The sequence below is a fragment of the Leptopilina heterotoma genome, unplaced genomic scaffold (assembly GCF_015476425.1).
Source record: "Leptopilina heterotoma isolate Lh14 unplaced genomic scaffold, ASM1547642v1 Lhet_97, whole genome shotgun sequence".
NCBI classification, from domain to species: Eukaryota; Metazoa; Arthropoda; class Insecta; order Hymenoptera; family Figitidae; genus Leptopilina; species Leptopilina heterotoma.
In genome coordinates, this window is record NW_025111203.1 from 507,807 (window position 1) to 530,625 (window position 22,819).

At 27.9% G+C, this 22,819-nt stretch overlaps 1 protein-coding gene across 3 annotated transcripts; it reads right to left on the minus strand.

Annotated features, from left to right (window-relative positions):
• Positions 1-1,988: 1,988 nt before the first annotated feature.
• On the minus strand, positions 1,989-21,843 carry LOC122512316 (leukocyte tyrosine kinase receptor). Of its 3 annotated transcripts, none has more exons than XM_043628077.1 (24): positions 21,222-21,843; positions 11,246-11,806; positions 10,882-11,080; positions 10,587-10,714; positions 10,298-10,429; positions 10,044-10,199; positions 9,827-9,957; positions 9,577-9,743; positions 9,396-9,490; positions 9,208-9,309; positions 8,645-8,837; positions 8,425-8,572; positions 8,216-8,356; positions 7,831-7,987; positions 7,515-7,697; positions 7,131-7,376; positions 6,922-7,023; positions 6,513-6,708; positions 6,140-6,419; positions 5,759-6,051; positions 5,423-5,648; positions 5,136-5,252; positions 2,549-2,935; positions 1,989-2,418 (listed from the first exon to the last, which is right to left on the minus strand). In XM_043628077.1, the coding sequence occupies exons 2-24, from the start codon at positions 11,586-11,588 to the stop codon at positions 2,371-2,373; spliced, it is 4,170 nt and encodes a 1,389-aa protein (XP_043484012.1). In that variant the 5' UTR covers positions 11,589-11,806; positions 21,222-21,843; the 3' UTR covers positions 1,989-2,370. The 3 variants fall into 3 exon arrangements, with proteins under 3 accessions (XP_043484012.1, XP_043484013.1, XP_043484014.1); XM_043628078.1 differs by lacking the exon at positions 1,989-2,418 and adding an exon at positions 3,970-4,086 and having other exon boundaries at positions 2,825-2,935; XM_043628079.1 differs by lacking the exon at positions 1,989-2,418 and having other exon boundaries at positions 2,825-2,935; positions 5,132-5,252.
• Positions 21,844-22,819: the final 976 nt, after the last annotated feature.

Sequence of the window (22,819 nt, forward strand, 5' to 3'; positions counted from 1 at the left end):
AACTATATTTTTTTTGGATTTTTAATTTTTCAAAAAAAAAACGATTTCTGCACATAACTTTAAAAAAATGTTGGCATGCTTATGAATGTTTCTCCATAATTTTGTAGTTTTTATATACGCATCTTTTGAATCCTAATTCATTATTTTTCGTCCATATTAACCGGAGTTATTAAACTTTTAAAAATCAATAGTTTTGGAAAATAAGACTTTTTTGAAAATCTTGCTGAAAAATGTAGAAGTAACTTTAAAAATATCGTTTCCAACTTGTAGAGCATTAAAAAACGCTTCGATTGACCTATTTTTGAACCTTATTTCATCATAAATTTCAAAAACCAAAAATAGTGGAAGTTTTCTCAACTTCTTGTTTGAAAACTTTTCTTTAACTATATTAAACTATTTTAACTATCTTGTAGGGTATTTAAAAATACATTGATTTATCAAAAATTTAATCACTTTTATCATATTTCGAATTTTTGATATATCTTTATGTTATTTGACCTTAGGAGTTCAAAAATGACATTTTTAAAAAATATCATTCCGTATGTGAGCAATTCCACGGGAAGTGATCTGAAGAATTTTCGATGATTTTAGCAATATTAATAATACTTACCGAATTAGTTCCCTCATATACATGGAATAAAAATGTATAAAAGTTTTTTCAAAATTTTCAAAATTTTTTGAGTTACCGCTTACTCAAAATTTTGGTCGGTTTTTTAAAAAAGGCACATAACTTTTTTCTTTGTTAACCGATTAAGATAATCTTTTTTGGAAAATACTCATAATAAAAAGCACTTTAAAAAAAAAATAAAATTTTTTTTGCCCAATAAAATTTAAAAAAAATTTTTTGAATAAAAATTTTGAAAAAAATACCTCTTTGATTTGAAAAATTTTTTTTTGTAGTTATTGTCTATAAAGTCAAAAATACTTCCTATAAATTTAATTATGGGACAACAGTAACTTTACGAGAAAAAAAATAAAGTGTCCAGCGCGGCATACCGGGACTCGTGCATGCGTATTCGCTTATGGCGGCGCAAGTTTCGTTCCAAATCACTCTACAAGTCACAATTTTTTGCCAAAACGATTTTTCTTTTTTTCTAAATCTTCGTAATTAAGTTTTCTATCGATCTCTTGAGCCCGGTTTTGAAATTTTGTTTTTAAACATTTTTTTAATAACAATAAGTTTTAAAAAAATCATAAAATCGTAAAATATATTTTTTTCAGCTTCAATCATTCAGAAAATTAATCAAAAAACCTATTAAAAGAATGTTTGAATGTTTCTGATGTATAACAAAAGTATACCAATTTATTAAATTGTTCAAACAATTAATTGTTATTTCTTTCCTAAACTGTACTTAGGGTTAGAAACTTCCAGTTTTTTTTAATTGTGCATTTTTTTGTAACTAAAACATTCAAGAATAAAAGAAAAACTAAAAATTAATTATTTAAACATTGTTTAAACAATTTATTTTTTGTAAAGTTTTCAATTTACTGAACTTAAAACTAGAAACTTATTATTTAATTTATAGTTTTTTATTTTTTAATGAATTGTACTTTGAAAAAACTAGAAACTTTAGCCCTAAGTGCAATTTATGAAAAAATGGCAATAATTCATTGGCTAAACAGTTTTATAATAAATAATTTTTTATTTCTTATCATCAGTAGATGATTTTAAAATTTTTTCGGGCAAAAAAAAAAAAATTTTTTTTCTTTTTATTTTTTTCTTTAAATTGCTTCTTATTATGAGTATTTTCCAAAAAAAATTATCTTAATCGGTTAACAAAGAAAAAAGTTATGTGCCTTTTTTGAAAAACCAACCAAAATTTTGAGTAAGCGGTAACTCAAAAAATTTTGAAAATTTGGAAATTTGGAATACTATTTCACTCGGATGCCTTGAAGTCAAAGGAAGACTTCCAGTTCATCACTACGCAGTTATCATAACTTTTAAACCTAAATATTAAAAACATTGTCAGAATATTAAAAACAAGAACCAAAATCCAAACATTTATTTATGAAGTTGTAAATACAAAATTGATTGACAATATTTTCAAAGATAAATAATATTCGTTGTTTTGAATTAAATTATATGCATTACAACTTTCAGAAGACATTTTTCTTATTACAAACTTACTTTCAAAGTTATAAATCGTAAAATAATCACTGATCTTATTAAATAATTCAACACGCATATGTCAATTTTATGGACGACGTATATATATTTGTCTTGTTAAGTGAGCGTTTCCTTTTGTGGTTTGGCATGGCTGACTTGATTTTCATAGGGTTTCTATACTTTACAGTTAACGTCATGTATAATCTTTGGGAATCCTTGTATTGATTGTCGGAGGAACTATTTTAGTCACTCTGAAATGAGTCTCAGCAAGAACACTCTTCTTCTCTTGGCAACTCATGTCCTATGGATTCCTAAGAAGAAAATAGTGTTTTATAAATTTCAAAACAATAGTTCTGATCTTTTGCACCCCATTCTATTATATTAATGAATTCTGATTAAAATAGTCGGAAAAAGCTTTTCCAAAAATAGATTACAAGTTACCTTCATTAATTCCAAGCTGTCAGGATTACTGGTCTGAGTTGATGGTGAGGAAAATGAAATTTTTTCATATGGTATATTTCCTCGGCACAGAGCGCTAGGATCCAAACTCAATGCTGCCTTTAAGGCATTTTTTCTCAACAGACCATTCATATTGTTTCCATTTGAATTTAAAGTTGGACTTGGAGAACCAGTCTGAGTATTTGGTGACGACACTGCTGTTTCTAAATTTGTACTTGCAGGCGTATTCGAATCATCCGTCTCTAACCTTGTTTTTTCATAGGAATTACTATTACAATTTATATCATCTAATCTTGATATATTTTTGGTACAGTTGATCATATTATCAGTTTCCTTTTCTATTCCTTTGTCATCTTTTTCAAATTCATTCTAATATCAAAGATAAATAAAATTAAATGTTATTCAGAAATGGGAATAATTAAAATTTAAAAGATTTTTAACAATGGGTGTTTGTTGTTACGCGAAAGGAAAAATAAGTTTATATTTGTATCACAATAGTAATATGTCACCACTGCATGACATGATCTTCAGTAGGGGTATTATTAACCCTTTGCCTACTCAAGTGACCGTTATCGACAAAAAACGACAATTCGGTATCCTGGTGGGGTCTATGGGAATAGACCTCACCTAAAAAGCGCTAGAGAAGGGATAAGTCAGCGTAGGCAGAGGGTTAAATAATTATGGTTAAGCCTTTAAGCATTTCATCTGTAAAAAATTTAAAAGTCGCAATCTGCTTTTTTAGAGAACTATCCAAAAGAAGTTTCTCATAATTCTTTACGAGTTTTTTTTTTAAATTTCTAATATAACTAATCTAACTCATGGAATGTGTAAAAGTATAGATTTTAAAGGATAATAGTTTCAAAATTCAATGGAAGAATAAAGCCAATAGTTTCTAGATTTGTATACACTAATTAACCCTAAAAACCATAATAAGTCTACTGTTCGTCAATTTCAAACTTCAATGTTGGACAATTTTGAATGCTTTCTGATTCCCTGTTTTACACGAATTTTCGGAATCAAGATATCTAATTATGTAACCGTGAAGTAAAAACTTAGAATCAAAAAATTTATAGATTATGGTGTAACATGTTATTGATATACTTTTATGAAGTACAGTATTCATTACTAAGATTATTATATGAAGGAAAATCATGAAAAATTAAATCTCTGTTAATTGTTGCAGACTAGGCATATGATATCAGTACAATACGAAGATTATAAACACAATTATCCTACACGAATAAATTTATCTCCACAATTTAACTAATTATGTATATTTGAGAGTAGTTGCTAAAAAGAAGACAAACAATCCTTTAGTGAATGTAATCAGAATTTAATGGAACCTTGACCACACAATTCTAATGATTTATGGTAATGGGATAGTAATAAAAAGCAATACATACCAAAACTCTGTTAGAAGAAAAGTGCCTTAACATAGAGTACTGTATCAATTAAACAACTTTAGAAGATAACTTCACCCCGGAAATTTCATCTCTAAAACATGGTTTGAAACTTTTGCACTGTGAAATAAAAACAGTAGAAATTTGCTTAAATTTTTCGTACAGTAAAAGTTTGCAAGTATTACATGTCCGTAAACATCAATATAAAACAATAGGTATCAAGTTTATAAATGCGTTAGATTAAAAATTAAGGATTACTAGATGTTTCGATTTTTGAAAGATATTAAGAGTTTTATGAATTATTTCCGCTCTCTTGATTTGATAACATTTCTTCATTCAAGTAAGGGGATGAAAACATTGTCTTTGCATTTTACAAAATTATTTTTTCTAGAATGTAAGGGTGAACTTATATGTAGAGGACAGGAGGATTAGCAAAAAAAGAATCTGGCAACCCTACACAAAATAAACAAAACATTATGGAATTTATTATTTAAATTATAAGATTCATTCTATCACTCGGTCGTATTAGTAATGAACGATCACTCCAAATTATGTATCATATTCTTGGGTTGCTTCTGAGAGATGATCTTTGATTCAATGATCACATTTCTGAGACAGTATCTAAAGCTCTAAGATCTTTGGGATTTGTGTCATAAGATGTGCTTCAGTTTTTCATAATGATACACAAACGCATGACTATAATAATCTGAGAACCTCATTAAATATTCCATTGATTACATCCAGATTCCTCTATATAGACATGCTTTTTTTGTATAAGATTTTAAATGGTTATGATTGTCCAACGTTATTATCAATGATAAATTTCTCTATTCCAAAAAGAACCACAAGAAATTATACATTGTTTTCTGTAAAATTTCACAGAACGAATTATGGCAACCATTCCTCAACTGATAGACATTGTAGGGAGGCTAATATTATATCTGATGAAATTAATTTTTTGATACGAACTTAACAAGATTTACGTATCTTCTGTGGCGATATTGGTTAGACACAATTTTGTAATATAGCCATACTAGCTTTTGTTAACATAATTTAATGTTGCAGTATGCAACTTTTAGTTATTAAGAGTACTCTATACGAAAGGGCAAGTTGTGGTTTGTAATTAAGCTTACAAAAGTAAAAGCTATAAATTATATCAACATACTTACGTCAGCGTGCACATTAATGCATTCAGTTTCAGGATCTGGTCTCATAATTGTTATTTCTCTCTCACAAGAAGGTAAAACATCATAGTTTGGCATTGGAAAGTTTAATACATCGGGATCCTGTAAATGATATACATAAAATAAAATATCAGTTTTCAAATGTCTTTAACCCCTTCACTGGCAGGTCCTGAATATGCTATGGTAAGAAACAGAAGCCTACTCTGAAGAATGGACAAAGCATGAAAGTATTTTTCTTATATCGCAAAATAATTTAACAAATTTTAAATTACCTGTAAGCAATATCCTATTCTTTCAACAATTGTAGTAAAACTAGGCCTGTCTTCAGGGTGAGGATGCCAGCATCGAGTCATTACACCATAAATTGGATCAGGACAACCAGCAGGCCTTTCCAATCTTCCACCCGTTGTAACCATTGACATTACCTCTCGATTAGCACAACCTGTATAAGGCATGTAACCAAAGGACATAATTTCCCACAGAAGCACACCAAAAGCCCTACAGAGGACAGAGAATATTTTTCATTAGTTCTAAACTTTAATAAACAATTCCAATAAATTTGTTGATCGTCCAAAGGTACATAATTAAAGTCTAAATCAAAATCATACCAAACATCAGTCTTCGTAGTAAATATTCCATCCAAAAAGCTTTCAGGGGGCATCCACTTAATAGGTAACATTGCTTTACCACCTTTTCTATAATAATCACTCCTATAAATATCTCGAGCCATACCAAAATCGGCAATTTTAACTATTCGACCAGGCCCCTTGCAAGTCAAAAGACAATTTCTTGCCGCTATATCTCGATGAATAAATCGAGCATCTTCCATATATTTACAGCCATTTGCGACATCGTAGGCGCACATTATTAAATCCTGCATTGATAATGTTGTTGGTCGATCCTGCGGTTTATAAAATAAATTTTACGTTATAAAGAAAGTATTCTTAGCTAAATGCTCTTTCAGTAAACATAAAAAGAAAATTATTTACAGGGCGAGGCCTTTCTTCCCGTAGAAAATTTTTCAAATCACCACCAGCTAGTAATTCTAAAATTATATATCTAGGATGTTTATCAAATGAAACTCCAATGAAATGCACAATGTTCGGATGATTAAATTTGCTCATAATTAATGCTTCCATCATAAAATCTGCCTCCGCATGAGATGTTGACAATGAAGGAAGTGTTTTTACAGCAACAGGATGTTCATCATTCCGACGGTACTTGTAAACACCTTGAAATACTTCACCAAATGCTCCTTGTCCTAAAGGCCTAAGTGATAATAACAATTAAAATTATAACTAATTATCTAATTTTTCAGTTAGTAATGAAAGAAATTAATATTTTACTACGATTTTGACTTACTTTACTAATGATATATTATCTCTTGGTATTTGTGGAAGATCTTTAAAACTATATAAATTTCCAGCAAACTCATAATTTGGATTGAATTCAGTCATCATGCTGTCGGAAACTGCACGAAGGGCAGTTAATTCTGTTCCATTACCAAACATTACTTGACGACGTCTGATTAAAGCTTTCCGGTGTTGGTATCGATTATCTATAAATAGCACAATATACTATTAATTTATGATATATAACGCTAGATTTACAGAATATTATTCATTTCTTTAAGAAAACAAATTAACAGTGAATACAAAATCATGCCTCCTTCAAATATAATTTAAATTAATATTTTAATTACATAACTTAATATTATAATAAATTAAACTAAATTAATTATACAATGTAATATTACTTTTTTACAACTTACATAATAAAAGAAATAGTCCAGATAGTGCAAATATTAATCCAATGCTGAAAGCTATTAATATTATCATAAAAGTCTGATGGGCAACGTCACTCTGTTCTGCCACTGAAAAGATAAAAGCAATTTTAAAAATCCGCTCAGGATGAAATAATTTTTTGTAAATGTTCACAAAATCAAACAATTAAAACAAAATTTTTTTTTTTTAAACTTACTTAAGCAGGATTTTGTATCATTTCCAAGAAGCCAACCTGGAGGACATAGGCATTTCACCTCAGACAAAAATTGATCTAAAACCACACATCGAAAATCGCAACCACATCCACTTATTGCTGGTATGATTAAAACTTCTCCTGGTCCTTGATTATATCCTACATGATAAGCAGCATGAAGAAATTCTGAAGTAGCAAATGAAAAACCACCTTGACCGTTTGGAGAATCCTGACCCCCTGTGTTTCCACCTATATTTTGCAATTTTTCGAAAATTATTTTTCAAACTTTCAAACACATGAAATGCATTTTAATATTATACCGCCTTATTAAAAAAGTAAATAGTGATTTGAATATAAAAAATCAATTAAAGAATAAAAATCACTTTCCTACATATCCACCACCACCGCCTCCTGTTAAACAGCCTCCTCCACCTCCTCCGAATCCACCATTTCCATGACCATTATTGTTGGGACCACATCCTATTCCACCAATACCGCCTAAAGCCAGAGGCAATCCTGATGATTGACTTGAATTGCTATTCGATGTACCAAACCATCCGCCTCCAGGACCTAAAATATTTTTTAAATTAAAAGCTAAGAAATGGTTCTTACAATTAGATGGGCTAGAACAATATTATAGGTATTATAGGTAAGACTAATTATAGATATATTTTTAATGTAGGTATCTGTACTCAAGTCTTACCAGCATCTCCTCGAAATGATACTCCAGTTGTCGGATTACTTCCTGGTAAGGGCAATCCCTTCCCATGTTGAACTCCATCATCAGTAAATTGACCCAATCCTAATCCACCACCACCAGCTGCTATCATTAATGGTTGAAATTCTCCATTTCCTTTTATCTAATTTAAAAGAAATTAAATTAATATTTTCCAATAAAGAAATTTTTCCAATTCCTAAACTGTTAACAGCTGTGTCTCATCGGGATATTTAACCCCTGAGCATTAATAGCAAAAAATATTAGTTTTTATTTAAGTTTTGAACTTAAAGCAAAGGATGCTTCTTGAAAGTTGAATTTGTCTTGTACTTAGAATTGTTATCTACTATTCGTGAAATTAAATTTTCGTTACTTTGAAAACATATGTAGCTCCTCCTCCACCACCTCCACCATCTTTTAGTTCAATCTTCTTTACAGCATGTATTTTTGACGTGTATATAGAAGAAGTAATTTGACCTAACTGTTGACAATCATGTTTTTCAAGACCTAGACTCTGGAAATAGAAGGAAGAAACATAAAGTCACATATATAAAACATTTACAAAGTTTAATTTATACATACTTTGGGACATGCATCTGAACCTGGTTGACCAACTAAGAAGTACAATTTTTGTTCTTTTTCTAACTCAATAACTCCCCGTACAAGGGTACCTAGAGTACTTCCCATACCACCAGATCCTCGTCCTCCACGCGCTCCCATAGCAATCACACTGAAACGAAAGTTAATTATTATTTTCATGAATCTATAAATTTTAAAGTTAAAGTAGAATTGAAAAACTAACGTATAGTAACCGCCTCTAGGCGCAGTCCATCGTTGAATTCCGTTCAGGTTGAAATTAGAAGCTTCTTCACTTGAAGTCGAAGGAAATGAGGACTGTGTAACAAATTCAATATTAGTTCCATTATATTCGTTAGCACATTGAGCTGCCGTTGGACCCATTCTTCCAAGTTGTCCGCAAGTTGTAACTCGAACAACTAAAAAGTATTTTCAACTTTAACTTGTCATGTTCTAATTTATTTTGTGACTGTCATATCATGTTATTAGTAAAAAAGTCGGGATGAGGAAGAAGGGTTCTTCCCAATTTTTCATAGGAGAAATAGGAAAACAAAATGACATGAGGAAGCCTATGGTGATTAGGAGATGAATCGTCACTCACTCACTAGCAGAGGTTCAAGGAGTCGCGACGTAATTTTTGACTCAAAATAAAGTAATCTACTAACAGGATTCTTTTCTAATTCCTGATAATTTTATTTCCTTAGTTCATGTCCTCACGAAAGACAGTTTTTTAAAATTATACTTTATAACAGACTTACATTGTTAATAAATTTAATATATATACATTACCTGTTTCATTAATGAAATCAATACTTTGACTTTTTGGATTTATAGAAGATTCTATAACTGGATCATAATAATTATAGCCCTTTAATGCTTCTGGTGGAACTCCTGTAACAAAGATAAATATCTGTTTAAACAACCTCAAAAGTTAACAAACAAAAACTGAAATAAAAAAAAATTTAAATTATTTATACCTATTCCAAAGCACTCAGGGCTCAGGGAAAAGTCGTCAATGGCTACGTCTCCTTTTGAAGCATATGCTCTACTTGCTTCGAATAGCAAAAAGTACCTTTAAAAAATTGAAATTTCAAAAATATGTACTTTAAAGTAACAAATATTTATTGAAAAGAACCTTTCAGAAAACTAGATTTTTACCTCACTCGAATATCAGGTAAGGCTACTGCTTGATTATACCATGCATCTTTTTGATCACCAAATGTCCACCACAAACGGTCTGTTTGATTTTGATGTTTTTTTACTTGCACTAGATATAATCCAAGAGAACCACTATGAGCTCCATATTGATGATAAAAAAATCGTACCTTTAAAAAAGTTTTCACTACAGTCAGAAGCTTAAAAATTTTAATTATATTCTTAATCTGCAGAAAGTTTTGAAAATGCTTACTTGGCATGATTGAAAATATGGACTTGTTGGATCACTGCTGTACGGAGGAGTTGGATTAAATAATGGACTACTTATTGTACCCCGGCTACCATAATCCGCTCTTTTTGACATATTAACATATGCAAATGTTCCTATGAAATGTAAACATAATATTCCTATTACTATATATTCTGCTGATAATTAAAAAACCAACATATTCTACACAATGTAAAAGTACCTGTATCATTTCGATATGTGTGATCGTAACTTGGACCGGTTCTTTCAGTTGGAGTAGGACCTTGATGAAGAGTCCAATTTAAGGGCCTACCAGGAACATTATTCCATCCACACCATCCATTCTCAAAATTACACCTTGCCGTTGCAGGTACTTTGTCTAAAAAACCAAGAAATACATTAAAATTATAAGAAGTCAAACTCAGGAACATTACAAATTTTACAGATTGTGTTACAATTTAATTTTTAAATAATTACCACAATCTTGCAGCTCATCTTCCCCATCCGCACAATCTTCAGTTAAATCACAAACTCTAGTTCTATTTAAGCAGGATCCATTGTTACATCGAAACATATCCGCAGTGCAGACTGAACCAACTGCATTGTATTCTGTTTAAAATAATTATTATCAAACATTTTTTAAATCTTAACAAGTTGCAAAAATATGAAACTATGTAATTTTAATAGTAAAATCTTTGCAGAGAATCACTCAATCGAAAACTATTTAAAAGTTATATTTGTTAAAATTTTACAGCAAAGTTTGTACCTGGAAAACAATCTACTAGACGAATGTTGTCAACAGCAAAACTTGAGTTATTAGTTGGCATAGTAACTTCCAGTATCAATTTGTAAGGTTGACTTATTGCACCCAAATTGAACCTTATAGGTTCCCATCTGTAATTAAATAATAATACTAAAAAATTTAATAGCAACATTTTTATGGTCTATTATTGTTACCATCTCATTTTCAATAGTAGCAATAACCATAAATTTACTACAAAATATTTGTTTTGAGTAGATTAATTAAATTAGTTTAATTAACAATGAAATTAGATACTTACGCTGCATGATCATTCCCTGATCGTTCTGCAGCAACTAGACTAGTATAATTATTTGTTACTATTACTAAACGTATAATTCCACTTCTCATTTGAACTTGATGACTGGATAAATCCAAAAGACATCTTGAACCTGTCTTCGGAATGGGTCTTACAGTCCATAGTTGCCCTTCCTTTCGTTCGTTTAGCCATAAAAAATATCCTAGGAAGCAATAAGAAAAACTAATAAATTATTTCAATCCTAACGATTTATAAAAAGATGAATTAATAATTGAAAGAATATTTTAAGCAACAAAAGAATATCTTTCCAAATAAGAATACTACTAATCCAAATAAATATTTTTGAAAAGTTGTTAAGCAGATGTACCATTTTTATTATTGCTTGCATCCGTCTTAGGACCCAAGGATTCATCCGCTGGAGCTGAAGTAATTCTAAAACCAGCAGTTTCATTCCAGGACCAATCACAAAACTCTTCAAAATCACAATACCCTGTAAATGGAGACGGCTGAACAGAATTGAAAACAAATCTTTGTAACTCTTTAATTCCTCGAGGTACTCTGAAATTTGTTTCTTGTTTTTCACAAACAGCACTAACAATACAATGGAATGACAAAACGACAATAAATAACAAAGTGCTCTCCTTTCTTTTATGTAATTCACGAAATCTTGAACTGAAAATTATAATTGTTTTTGATTTCACTTTAATCATCACTTTAATTACTTTTGTTATCTAAAGCATAGTAACAAGTTTCCAATTTCACTTATAATTATCCAGGTATGCCTTGTTCTAATATTAATAATAATTTATCAGCGCTACAATTAATCAGCATTATTTTCTAATTATCTTATCTTCCAGCTCAATTAACTAATACAGAAATAAATTTCTACTGTTTGTATCCGATTAATTTTAACAACGTCCGCAACTACCTGAAACAAATAAAATTTAGATAATTAGTTTCTTATATAATATTATTCAATTTACAATTATTTGAGTCAATGGTTTTAGTTAATTGATATTAAAATCATTTAAGTGGAACGAAAATGTATAAGAATTTTGTATCGGGTTCTAGAACGTAATAAAAAGGTCAGTTTTGTTTCCGCTGAGAGGCCAAAAACTGATATAAACTTCTACAAAGTATTTAGTCAATGAAATAAAATAATATGAATTAAAAAATCGCAATTAACTTTCATCTTTATTTTTAATATAAAGTTTTAAACAACAGGAAATCATTATAAAAATGTACACAGTTTAGCAATTATTACTACCTGTCGTAAGATGGAAGTGCGATTATTTCGCTTTAATTTTATTGAGGAACTGGGTGCTATAAAGAAATATGAGCGTTTTTTTAACATTAAACACATTGTAGACCTGTTTTCTGGTAACCAGCTATTGTTTATATTATAAAGTATTGTTGAACAATCATACAAATTTTCAGGGGAGGAGGAAATAATGCCTCCAAAATTATTGGACGTTTTGTCTAACAATTATATTAAACATTTTAGATATTATAACAATTAAATTACTATCAAACACCTGAGACGTCGAATGATTGACATTCAGTTAACAATCAGGTTCAAATTAACAATATTACTTAATTGTGATAGTGAGTAGAAGTTTATAATAACTTAGGCAAACGGCATGTGAATTAAATTGAAGCAGAGAGATTTCCCTTTAATATTGTTATCGACTTACGTGTCCTGAACCTGGAGTCACTGGAACAATATTAGTTTATTCTTCAGTCAATTCACGGCAGAATACTGGTTTAGACTTACTCATCAAGACAACTTTTTTTATCGACTTTTCTCTATTTTTCCAGGAGTCAAAGTCAAGGCAACTAAAATTAAACTCCTAACATAATTCAATAGTTTAATTAAACAAGGTGGCGTCTAATTACTCAGGCGGCTTCAATGCACCTCTTCATAGTCAGGTGATCTTCATAAAATGCACACCTATCCGCGGTCAGGCGTGCCAAATACAATTTTTGTCAGCCCTTTGACTCTTCAATTCAGCCTTTTTTGTTCGGATCAGGTCAATGTCTTCTTCTCGTCAGGTCTTAATCGTCAGTGCCTTGAGCACTTGATTCCTTTTCCTTGCTCCGTCGCTCTCCCTCCCTTATCCTTCTTACTTGAATTTTAATTTCCCCTGTTCTCGGCGGCAACAATATGTATAGCAAGTAATATCACAGCAGAAGTGGTGTCAACCATCGCAAGTACTAACTGTACTCAAGTTTGCTTAACCTCGTTGTTAGTAAGCAATAGTTTCCCTACTGAACTATATCACTGATTAGATCATTGTTACATAATTCTTACTTTTCTCCAGTAAAGCTTGGTAATCCATTTTTCAATTAAATTTCGGTGTAGAACAATTTACCGCCGTGTTACCGTTTGATACACTCGGCAGCCAGGCACGGACTGTTGAAATTACGTTAATTGGTATCCTGCTTCGGTCCCGGATATAGGTCATGCGCACCTTGGCTGTTTTCGGCACTCGCCCCGAGTTAACTCCGGATTAATGGTGATTGGTTAAACCAACAGAATGTTTTTGATGATTGGATAATATTTAACTCTGGGTTAGCCCTGGGTGAGTGCCAAAAACAGCCCTTGGGTTCGCCCCTGCAGAGGGTTCACGTGCCCAACATCTTTGACAGGTGGTTATTAGTTGACAGTTGTGACAATGTTCGCACGTGACAAGCAATCTCAATTGCTGTTGAACATTTTCGGTCAGTTGACAATTAAATACATTTATGATTTATATTCATCTAAATCGTGTGGAATTCTCTTGAAAATAACCATATAATTTTGTACAACTTAACATTTTGTATTAAATCGATTCTATATAATTCAAGGATATAATCAGTGAAATAAAATATTGAGTTCGAGTCTGGCTAGCGCATTAAATTTATCATAATAATTTGGAAATTAATTAGATAAGATTCGGCGCAATTATAATTTGGATTTTCATAACGTGATTGTTCAAAAATCACGTTACACAGAATACCGATGTGTGTTCGCAGATTTCGAATGTTTGCCTGCAGCCGGGATAGGATGAGCATCTCGAGCCTACGTTTGTCTAAGGTTCCATAGACTTTCGTAATTTCCAGAGGTTCTGAATATATGAAAGTCGAGAAGAACAAGAACTGTGTCTTGGGGGTTCTACTACTGTCTCAAAGGTAAGCGAAGCAAACCTTCTGCCCCTCCAAGAGGATCAAGATGAGAAGCATCTCATTCATCTTCCTGATGATGATGTCAGTATTCCTGTTTTAAGGAGCTTCACGGCCCACAGAACCGAAACCTTACCCTTACAGGGAGTCTTCTAACTATCGAGAAGCTTCTCCTAGATACAAGATTCTATGTGTCATTCTAGGCAATTGGGGGCTTGTAATACCTAGAATGGTGAACATGCTACCATTTGCGATCAGTCGTAGATTTGTTGGGGTGCATCTCAGGAATCTAAGATTGTGGGAGTCATTCTATTCGTCCACTAGGTGCCTTCAGGATTAAATAGAATAAAAACCAGCTAGCTTTCAAAGAGAATTGACAGGATCTTTTATCACAGGGTTCTTTTAGGGTAAAAGTGAATGTTAAATTGCAATATGCATATTTGATTCTCTCTAATGGGAAAGGCTCTATTGTGGAGGCAATGCAATCACTGGTCGACATTTTTGTATTATCATTCGAAAACAGTCGCGAGTCAGGGAAATTGCCATCTTACAATCCTGTTGCAATAGACAACTTCCATCCCTCTTACAGTCTTATTGTGAGAAAGTCGTCCAGCGTTTAGAAAAAATCATGAGATGATCTCATTATGACATTATCTGTTAGATATGGAAATGCATGGCTACGACTTGAGTGCATTTACTAATTTTAGTGATCTTGTAAGAATTACATTTTCCACCTGATTGCAAGGGTGCTGAGGTAGCATAGAGTATATATTTTTTATTAAAAGACAAATAATATTTAAAAATATTCAATTAAAAATGGAATTACATGAAAATATTTAAACTCTTCACCTCATAAAACTTCATTCAAAAGAAATTAATTTAGAACTTTTAGAAACATCCCTGATATTAACGCGTATATATAATTACGAGTATACTATATACTCATGCATGAGGGAAAATCCTCATCTCCACGCAAATGTGTCCACATTGAGGAAACAATGCAGTAGCAAAGTTAATCTAATCAACTTTGTGCTCTCATTAGTGTGAATATTTTTCTTGCTTACTATATAAGAACCCTTTCTTTCTGACACAAGAAATATTTCAAAAATCAAAGTAAAATTTGAAAAATAAGAAACATATATGAACATATTTGTAAACCATACATAATTAATAAAAAGTCAAAGCTCATATATAATTTCAGAAGTTGTTCAAAGCTAATTACAACATGCTTGCAACTAATTAGGTAGCATTCAAAGCAATACCGAGAAACTAATTATAATTATCTGAAAAATGGTTAGATCCAATAAAAAAACTTTATAAAATTTTTATAAAAATGAAATATACGTTATTTTTCATACTCCTAGTAAAAGTTACACTGGAAAGGTTTCTTTTAAAGGATGTTTCAAAAGTGTAAAAGTTTTAATAGATAAACAATAGTAACATTTGAAAATTTACTTCAAACATTAGAACATTATAAAGGTCAATAAAAAATAAGACTTTCTATAAACTTTTATTAAAAACATTATACATAGTTTGAAATTGAACGTTAGAAAACCTTAGGGAAATAAAATAAAAAGCAACAAAGTAAAGTATTAGTTTCTGCATTATGTACCTACATATATCATTAAATATATTTTTGCGTCAAGTAAATGTCACTTATTCCCGTAAGTATAAAAAATACTTTAAAAAAGTCTAATAAAAACAAGATAGAAAATATAAACTTACTATAGGATCACTCATAAAAGTTTTTACAAACTGTGCATGAGATGTTTCGAACTTTTTCTAAGAGGAATTTTTAAAAAGACTTTTATTAAAAAATTCATCCAAATACTAAGTTAGAAAATATTTTTTAAATTTACTTTGACAAATGTTATAAAATTTTTGAATAGTTGTAATAAAAAAAATATTTGTCAAATTTAATTGTTAAATAAATATAATAATATTTATATGTGGTCTATACTCATGGATACAATAAAAGGTATGGTCTATACTCTTGACAGTGAAATCAATTTCTAATATCATATTAAAATTATTTTCAATAATAGAATAATTGCAATTGTGGTCCAATAATATGATTGACAATATTTGACCAATAGTGAAATTATTGGCTCCTAAAATTAGCTCATTAATAAACCAATGGTTAATTTCTCATTGAGTATTGATTATGCCCTACACGGCAAAAATGTACGGTTGGTTAAAACGAAAGTTCGTATATTTATGCAAACTTTATTTCCAAATTAAATCAAAAATTAGAAAATCTTAACTTGTTAATTTTGTGTAATTCGCTAGTGACACTGTCAACTTCATCAATTATTCTACTTCAAAATATGTATTAAAAAAATTGTAAATAAATTTTTTAATGATGATACGAGTTTTAATTCTGGATTACACACATGAAGTAAATTCTGTTAAAATAACAAATAAATTAGTTTGATTACCATAACCGGAGAACATCCGTTTTTGCAAAAAAAAAAAAAATAATAAATAAATAAACTAAACGTTCTATATAGAAAAATTTATTTCAAAAAATTAAAAAACCGATGTTTTTCAAAAAATAAATAAATAAATAATAAATAAATAAATAAATAAATAAATAAAAGTTATAGAGTAATAACGTAAACTGATATGAATATGATTTCAAGTTGCGCTAATTAATTGAATTAATTAATCAAGTCCTACGAGCGGACTTGATTTTTGTATTTTTGTACAAATATAAAGTATATGGATTGCACAATCAATATTTGCATATTGATTGCACAATATTTAATTATCCGTTTAAGGTTCCTAATGGACTGTGGAGCAAAAAAGTATTTCAATAAATAAAAGAGAATTTCTTGTCAAAATTATATAAAATTTAAATTTTCGATCAAATAAAATGAAAATTTGAATTCTTTTCAATTCAAGCCTTTATACCGTGGATTGACTATACTCAATATTCTTAAATTGCGTTCTTACTATATTACTTCTCATTCATATCCAAATATTCAAATTACAATTTAAAATTCAATTTCAGCATCCAGACTTCCTACTCGATAATTAATTTTAAAAAAGTAGCAAAAAGTAGCTTTCAAACTAAAAAAAAAAAATAGTAAAAAAGTAGCTATCGAAAAATTAAACTTGACGACAAAAAAAACCCGTTTTAGACACACTTCACAAAACTGACAAGAATTACATTTCATATTTTTCATTTTCCTAATTTCCATCAAAAAAATTTCTTTCTTTCTTATCTTGCTAATAAATTTAATTTCTGCAACAAATTTTATTATTCATGAAAGAATTTCAATATTTATAAAAATAATTTAATTCTTGCGAAGAATTTTATGAAAATTTTTAAATAACTGATTGCTTTCGACTAATTTTATGCAAATTCTAATTTAAATATAATTCAATTCTTAAGAAATTTTTATTATTCATGAAAATAATTGAATTCTTACGGAGATTTTTACAACAATTTTTTAAATAATTGAATTCTGCTTGGAAATTTTATGAAAACACTAGATATTAAAAATCATTGAATTGTGAAAAGTTCTTAAAAATAATTAAATTTTAGAAAGAATTCAATTAAAATCTTTGACATAATAATTGGATGTCTGTTGGTATTTTATTAAATTTTATTGAAAATAATTGAATTGCTGAAAAGCATTTTAGTATTTATCAAAATAATTGAATTCTTGGGAATAATTTTATTAGAATTTTTTTAAATAATTGAATTTCCAAGAAGAACTTTATTACTTTTAAAAATAATTGAATTCTTATGATGAATATTAATATTTATGGAAATAATTGAATTTTGCAAAGACTTTTATTAAAATGCCTCAAAATAATTGAATTTTTAGAAATAATTTTGTTATTTATCGACATAATTGTATTCTTTTGAAGAATTATTTATTTATGTAAAAAATTGAATTCTTGGGAAGAGTTTTGCTAAAATCTAAAAGAATAATATTGAATTATTCAAAAAAAAAAAATAATTAAAATTGTATTTTAAATAATTAATTTCGTTCGAACAATTTTATTAGAATATTTGAAAATAAATGAATCTCTGTGAAAAAATGTAATATTTTTGTAACTAATTAAATTTTTCCAAATAAATTAAAAGAAACATTTTTTTTAAATAATTAAACTTTTTGAGGAATTGAAATAAAATGTTTTACAATAATTACATTTTTCGAAGAATTTACTTAAAATTGTAATGTTAAAAATAATTGAAATTCTGCGATAAATTTTGTGATTTATGAAAATAATTAAACAGTTGCTAAGAATTTTATTAAAATATTTAATTAATTGATTTCTTTCGACTTATTTTATGCAATTTCTAATTTAATTAATTGAATTCCTGGAAATTTTTTATTATTCATGAAAAGAAATAGATTCTTAGGGAAATTTTTACAAACATTTTTTCAAATTTACTAATTGAATTCTGCTTGGGAATTTTATGAAAATACTAGATATTGAAAACCAAATAATTTCGAAAAGTTTTTAAAAGTTATTAAATTTTACAGATAAAGCATTTTAGTATTTATCAAAATAATTGAATTCTTGCAAAGGATTTTATTTTAGAATTTTTTAAAATACTTGAATTTTCAAGAAAAAATTCATTACATTTCAAAATAATTACATTCTTGTGGTGAATAATTTATGAAAATAATTGAATTTTGCAACGAATTTTATTAAAATGACTCATAATAATTGAATTTTCCAAATTAATTTTGTTATTTATCGACATAATTGAATTTTTTCGAAGAATCATTTATGTAAATAATTGAATTCTTGGGAAGAATTTCATTTAAAATCAAACAAAAATAAAATCAAAAAAATCTAATTAAAATTGTATTTACAATAATTGACTTAATTTTAAACAATTTCTTCCAATGAATTAAAAAAAAAATTTTTTAATAATTGATTTTTTTTGAGAAATAAAAATTAAATTTTTAAGAATAATTACATTTCTCAAGCAAATTCTGTAAAATTGTATTAAAAAAATTGAAATTCTTCGATGAATTTTATTATTTATGAAAATAATTGAATAGTTGCTATAAACTTTATTAAAATTTTCAAAAATAATTGAATTCCTGAGAAGAATTTTATTATTTATGAAAATAATTGAATTATTGTGAAGAATTTTATTAAAATATTTAAAAGAATTGAATTTCTGTAAAAAATGTTGTTATTTCCGAAAATAATTGAATTCTTCATAAAAGTTTTATAAACATTATTTTAAATAATTAATTTTTTCGAAATATAATAAATATTATGAAAATTTTATTTTAAATAATTGAATTCTTGTGGAAAACCTTATTAGTGAAAATAATTGAATTTATCGATTAATTAATTTAAAATAGTATTAAAAATAATTGAAATTCTTCGATAAGTTTTATTATTTATGAAAATAATTGAATTCTTTCTTAGAATTTTATCAAAAATTTAAAAAAAAAATTGAATTAAACATTTTATGAAAAATGTTATTATTAGTGGAAGTAATTGAATTATTATTGTGAAGAATTGTATATAAATTTAGTTAGTTAAATGACTTTTTCCAAATTTGTTTGTAAATGCTATTCTAAATTAATTGATTATCTGTAGAAATTTTATTATTATTATTATTATTATTATTATTATTTTATTATTTATTCTATTTTATTATTTCTGAAAATAATTGAATTTTAGATGAATTTTATCAATTTTTTTTAAATAATTGAATTCTTTTACTAAATTTTATGAAAATACTAGATTATTGAAAATAATTGAATTTGGAATATTTTTTGAAAATAATTGAATCGTTTTAAAGAATTTGATTGTAATTTTTGAGAATAGTTTTTTGATTTCCAGTATTAGCGAATTTAAAGAAATGTAAATTCTCAAAAAAACAGAATTAGTAGCTTTTAGTGGCTGAAATCTAAAAAAGTACCCAAATAGTAGCATAACGTAAAAAAGTACAGTAAATAGTAGGTTTTAGTAGATGAGTGCTTGTAATTTTCTTTTTAACTTTTTCTAAATATTAAAAATCACAATTTACTATCATATTATACATATTAATTTATTTCAATACGACTGTATTACTTTTTTGATGAGTTGCGTGCAAATAGGGATAATAACAACAAAACACGTAGTGCCACCTACGAGATTCTTTGTAAATGCATTTCGAATTGAATTTAGGGTGTTCATCTTCTTTCAGTGTAGGTGGATATAATTTATTATTATTAGTATAACACGTAAATATGTATAAGAAAGGGAAGTTACACAATATAAAAAAAATTGTATATGAATTATTTACTATTAAAAAATCTCGAAAAATTACTTTTGAAAAATTAATAAAATTAATCAAATTAATCGATTACTCTATACTGGTATTATACAATATTACATTTATTTAAAGCAAATAATTTTGGGCTTCCATAATTTTTATTTAAATAAAAAGCCATAAGTTTTAATAAAACCAACAATTTTTGTACTTCGAGCAAATACCCTTAAATTCGCTTTTAGGTATAAAATATATTCAAAGGAAATAAATTAAATAATAAAATTCATCAGTACTTTAATTAATAAAAAAGTTATCGATTATTTGAAATTCCTTTTTTTAATGTTGGCTATTGGAATAACACATTATTACCGGATAATCCTAATTTATAATTATCCACAAAAAGTACCTATACTTTCTTTTTTGTTATTAATGAATAAATTACACTTTCGTTTATAATATATACTATTTTCAGATGACAATAATTTAAACACTTGACTACAATTTTGTTATAAGAAATCTTCGCGAGTGGTTCACTTTAGATGATTGTCTTTTATACCGGAAATTGTAAACACGTCATTTTGCGCTTGAAATAATCTTATTTATTTGCTGCGGTTACGATTTTAAAATATAATTATATTTTGTGATTATTTTCTATTTGTATTATTTTGATAATTGCTTGTATTACATTATTACAATTATTACACTATTACAATTTTGTACTATATTCGAATATTTTTAAGAGATTTATTATATGAAGCAAATATAAAAATAATGCTGGAATTTTAATTGCTGAAAATAAATTCAGTTTTTAGAATTTAGGGATAGATTGAAAATTAATAACGAAGCGTTTACAAAGAATAGAATGGAAATAAAATTAGATAATATGCGGTTTTATATTTGAAGAATGGTAATATTTTGAGGCATAATAATTTCATCTTACCAACAATGCAGGAAGAGCATTAACGAATAATGCACTGCATACTGCTACTGTGATGAGAGCAACTATCCTCTCTTAACTTCGATTAAACCCTTCCTCTTTCTTCAATTATAAAATGCCTTCCTTTTGGAGAGACTGAATATGTTTTTCACGACGCGACGTATTCTATACAGTTGTATATTTATGTATGTTGTGCCTTCTTCTCTATCTTTATCTAGACGAAAGACGTCAACGAAAATAATATTCGTTTTACTCACATGTGTGTAGTGCCTTCGGTACTTTTTTTTATTCACTCACTAAAAAACTCGATTTAAAAAATATTTATTTGGCAAAAATTATTTTCTTTTATTATCAATTCGTACAATATGTTTCTTTTTGCTATTGGTGTTCTTTGCATGGTTGATTTTTTTTTTTTTGAAGAAAAATAGCTTCTTTTGTGTTGGGAGAAAATAAATTTTTTTTGTGTTTAGTACCTTGATGTATTTCGATGAAAAAATTTACTTAATTTTTTGCATTCAATTAGAATACAATGTTGAAAAAAGGAATTAAAAAATTTTTGTTGACTTAATGGAGAGTAAAAACGAAAGACTCCACCCCTGTTAGAAGGCCACCGAAACGCGACTGCGCTTCTCTGAATTCTGTCAGATGCTACATTATAAAGCTCATGTGGATGCTGCGCATCCAGTTCTGTATTATTTCCAAGTCTACTGATACAGATTGTGCCAAATGCATCCCTTCTGAAAGAGTACATTATACTTGCTTATATACAGTTTAACGCTGAAAACAAAAACAGATTGGAAATCATTTTTTGGGATTGTAATTTTTATTTTATTCCTAAAACTCTGCGAAATTTTCTTATCATTAAATTATTTGATATTTTGTAATTATTTCTTATATTGGGATACAAAATAAAATGTCAAAATTTAGATATAGATTAGGAGAAAATACACTAAAATAACATCACAGAATCGTCTGTATTCTCGATCTATATTTACTTTATTAATATTTATTTCTCCGAAAAGTATATTGTCGTCCCCTCATTGGAACTTATGATTCTTATACGTAATATTAAAAAAAGCTCAACTTGAAATCAATAGATATATTTTTTTTTCTTATAAATGATTTTAAAAATATTGAACGGTTAATATTCTCTTATAATAATTTTATAATAATGCTCAATAATGTGTTATTACTTATCCATTTTTCTTGAATATTTCTCAAAATAATTCTTTTTACCGTTTTTTAAATTTAGTTCTCACGTTACATAAAATTGCTTGATATGTTTAGAAGTTTCTCTGGTAAAAAAATTCAATTGAATTTCATAAGAAATTCTACTAGAAATCTATGTAGATTTTGCTTGTATTTTATGTATAGAATTACGTCATAAATTCGTATGTCGTTTTGGAACTATTTTTTAAACGAAAATTATTGAGAATTTCGTAAAAATTGACAATAAAAGTTTTTTGTCTTTTTTATGGAAATCCTTATTATTTGTACGAAATTTTATACGAAATTCAATTTATTCTGACAAGAATGAATTTTTTAATATTATTTATAATTATTTCAAAAGTTTTAACGCAATTATCTTGATAACTAACAAA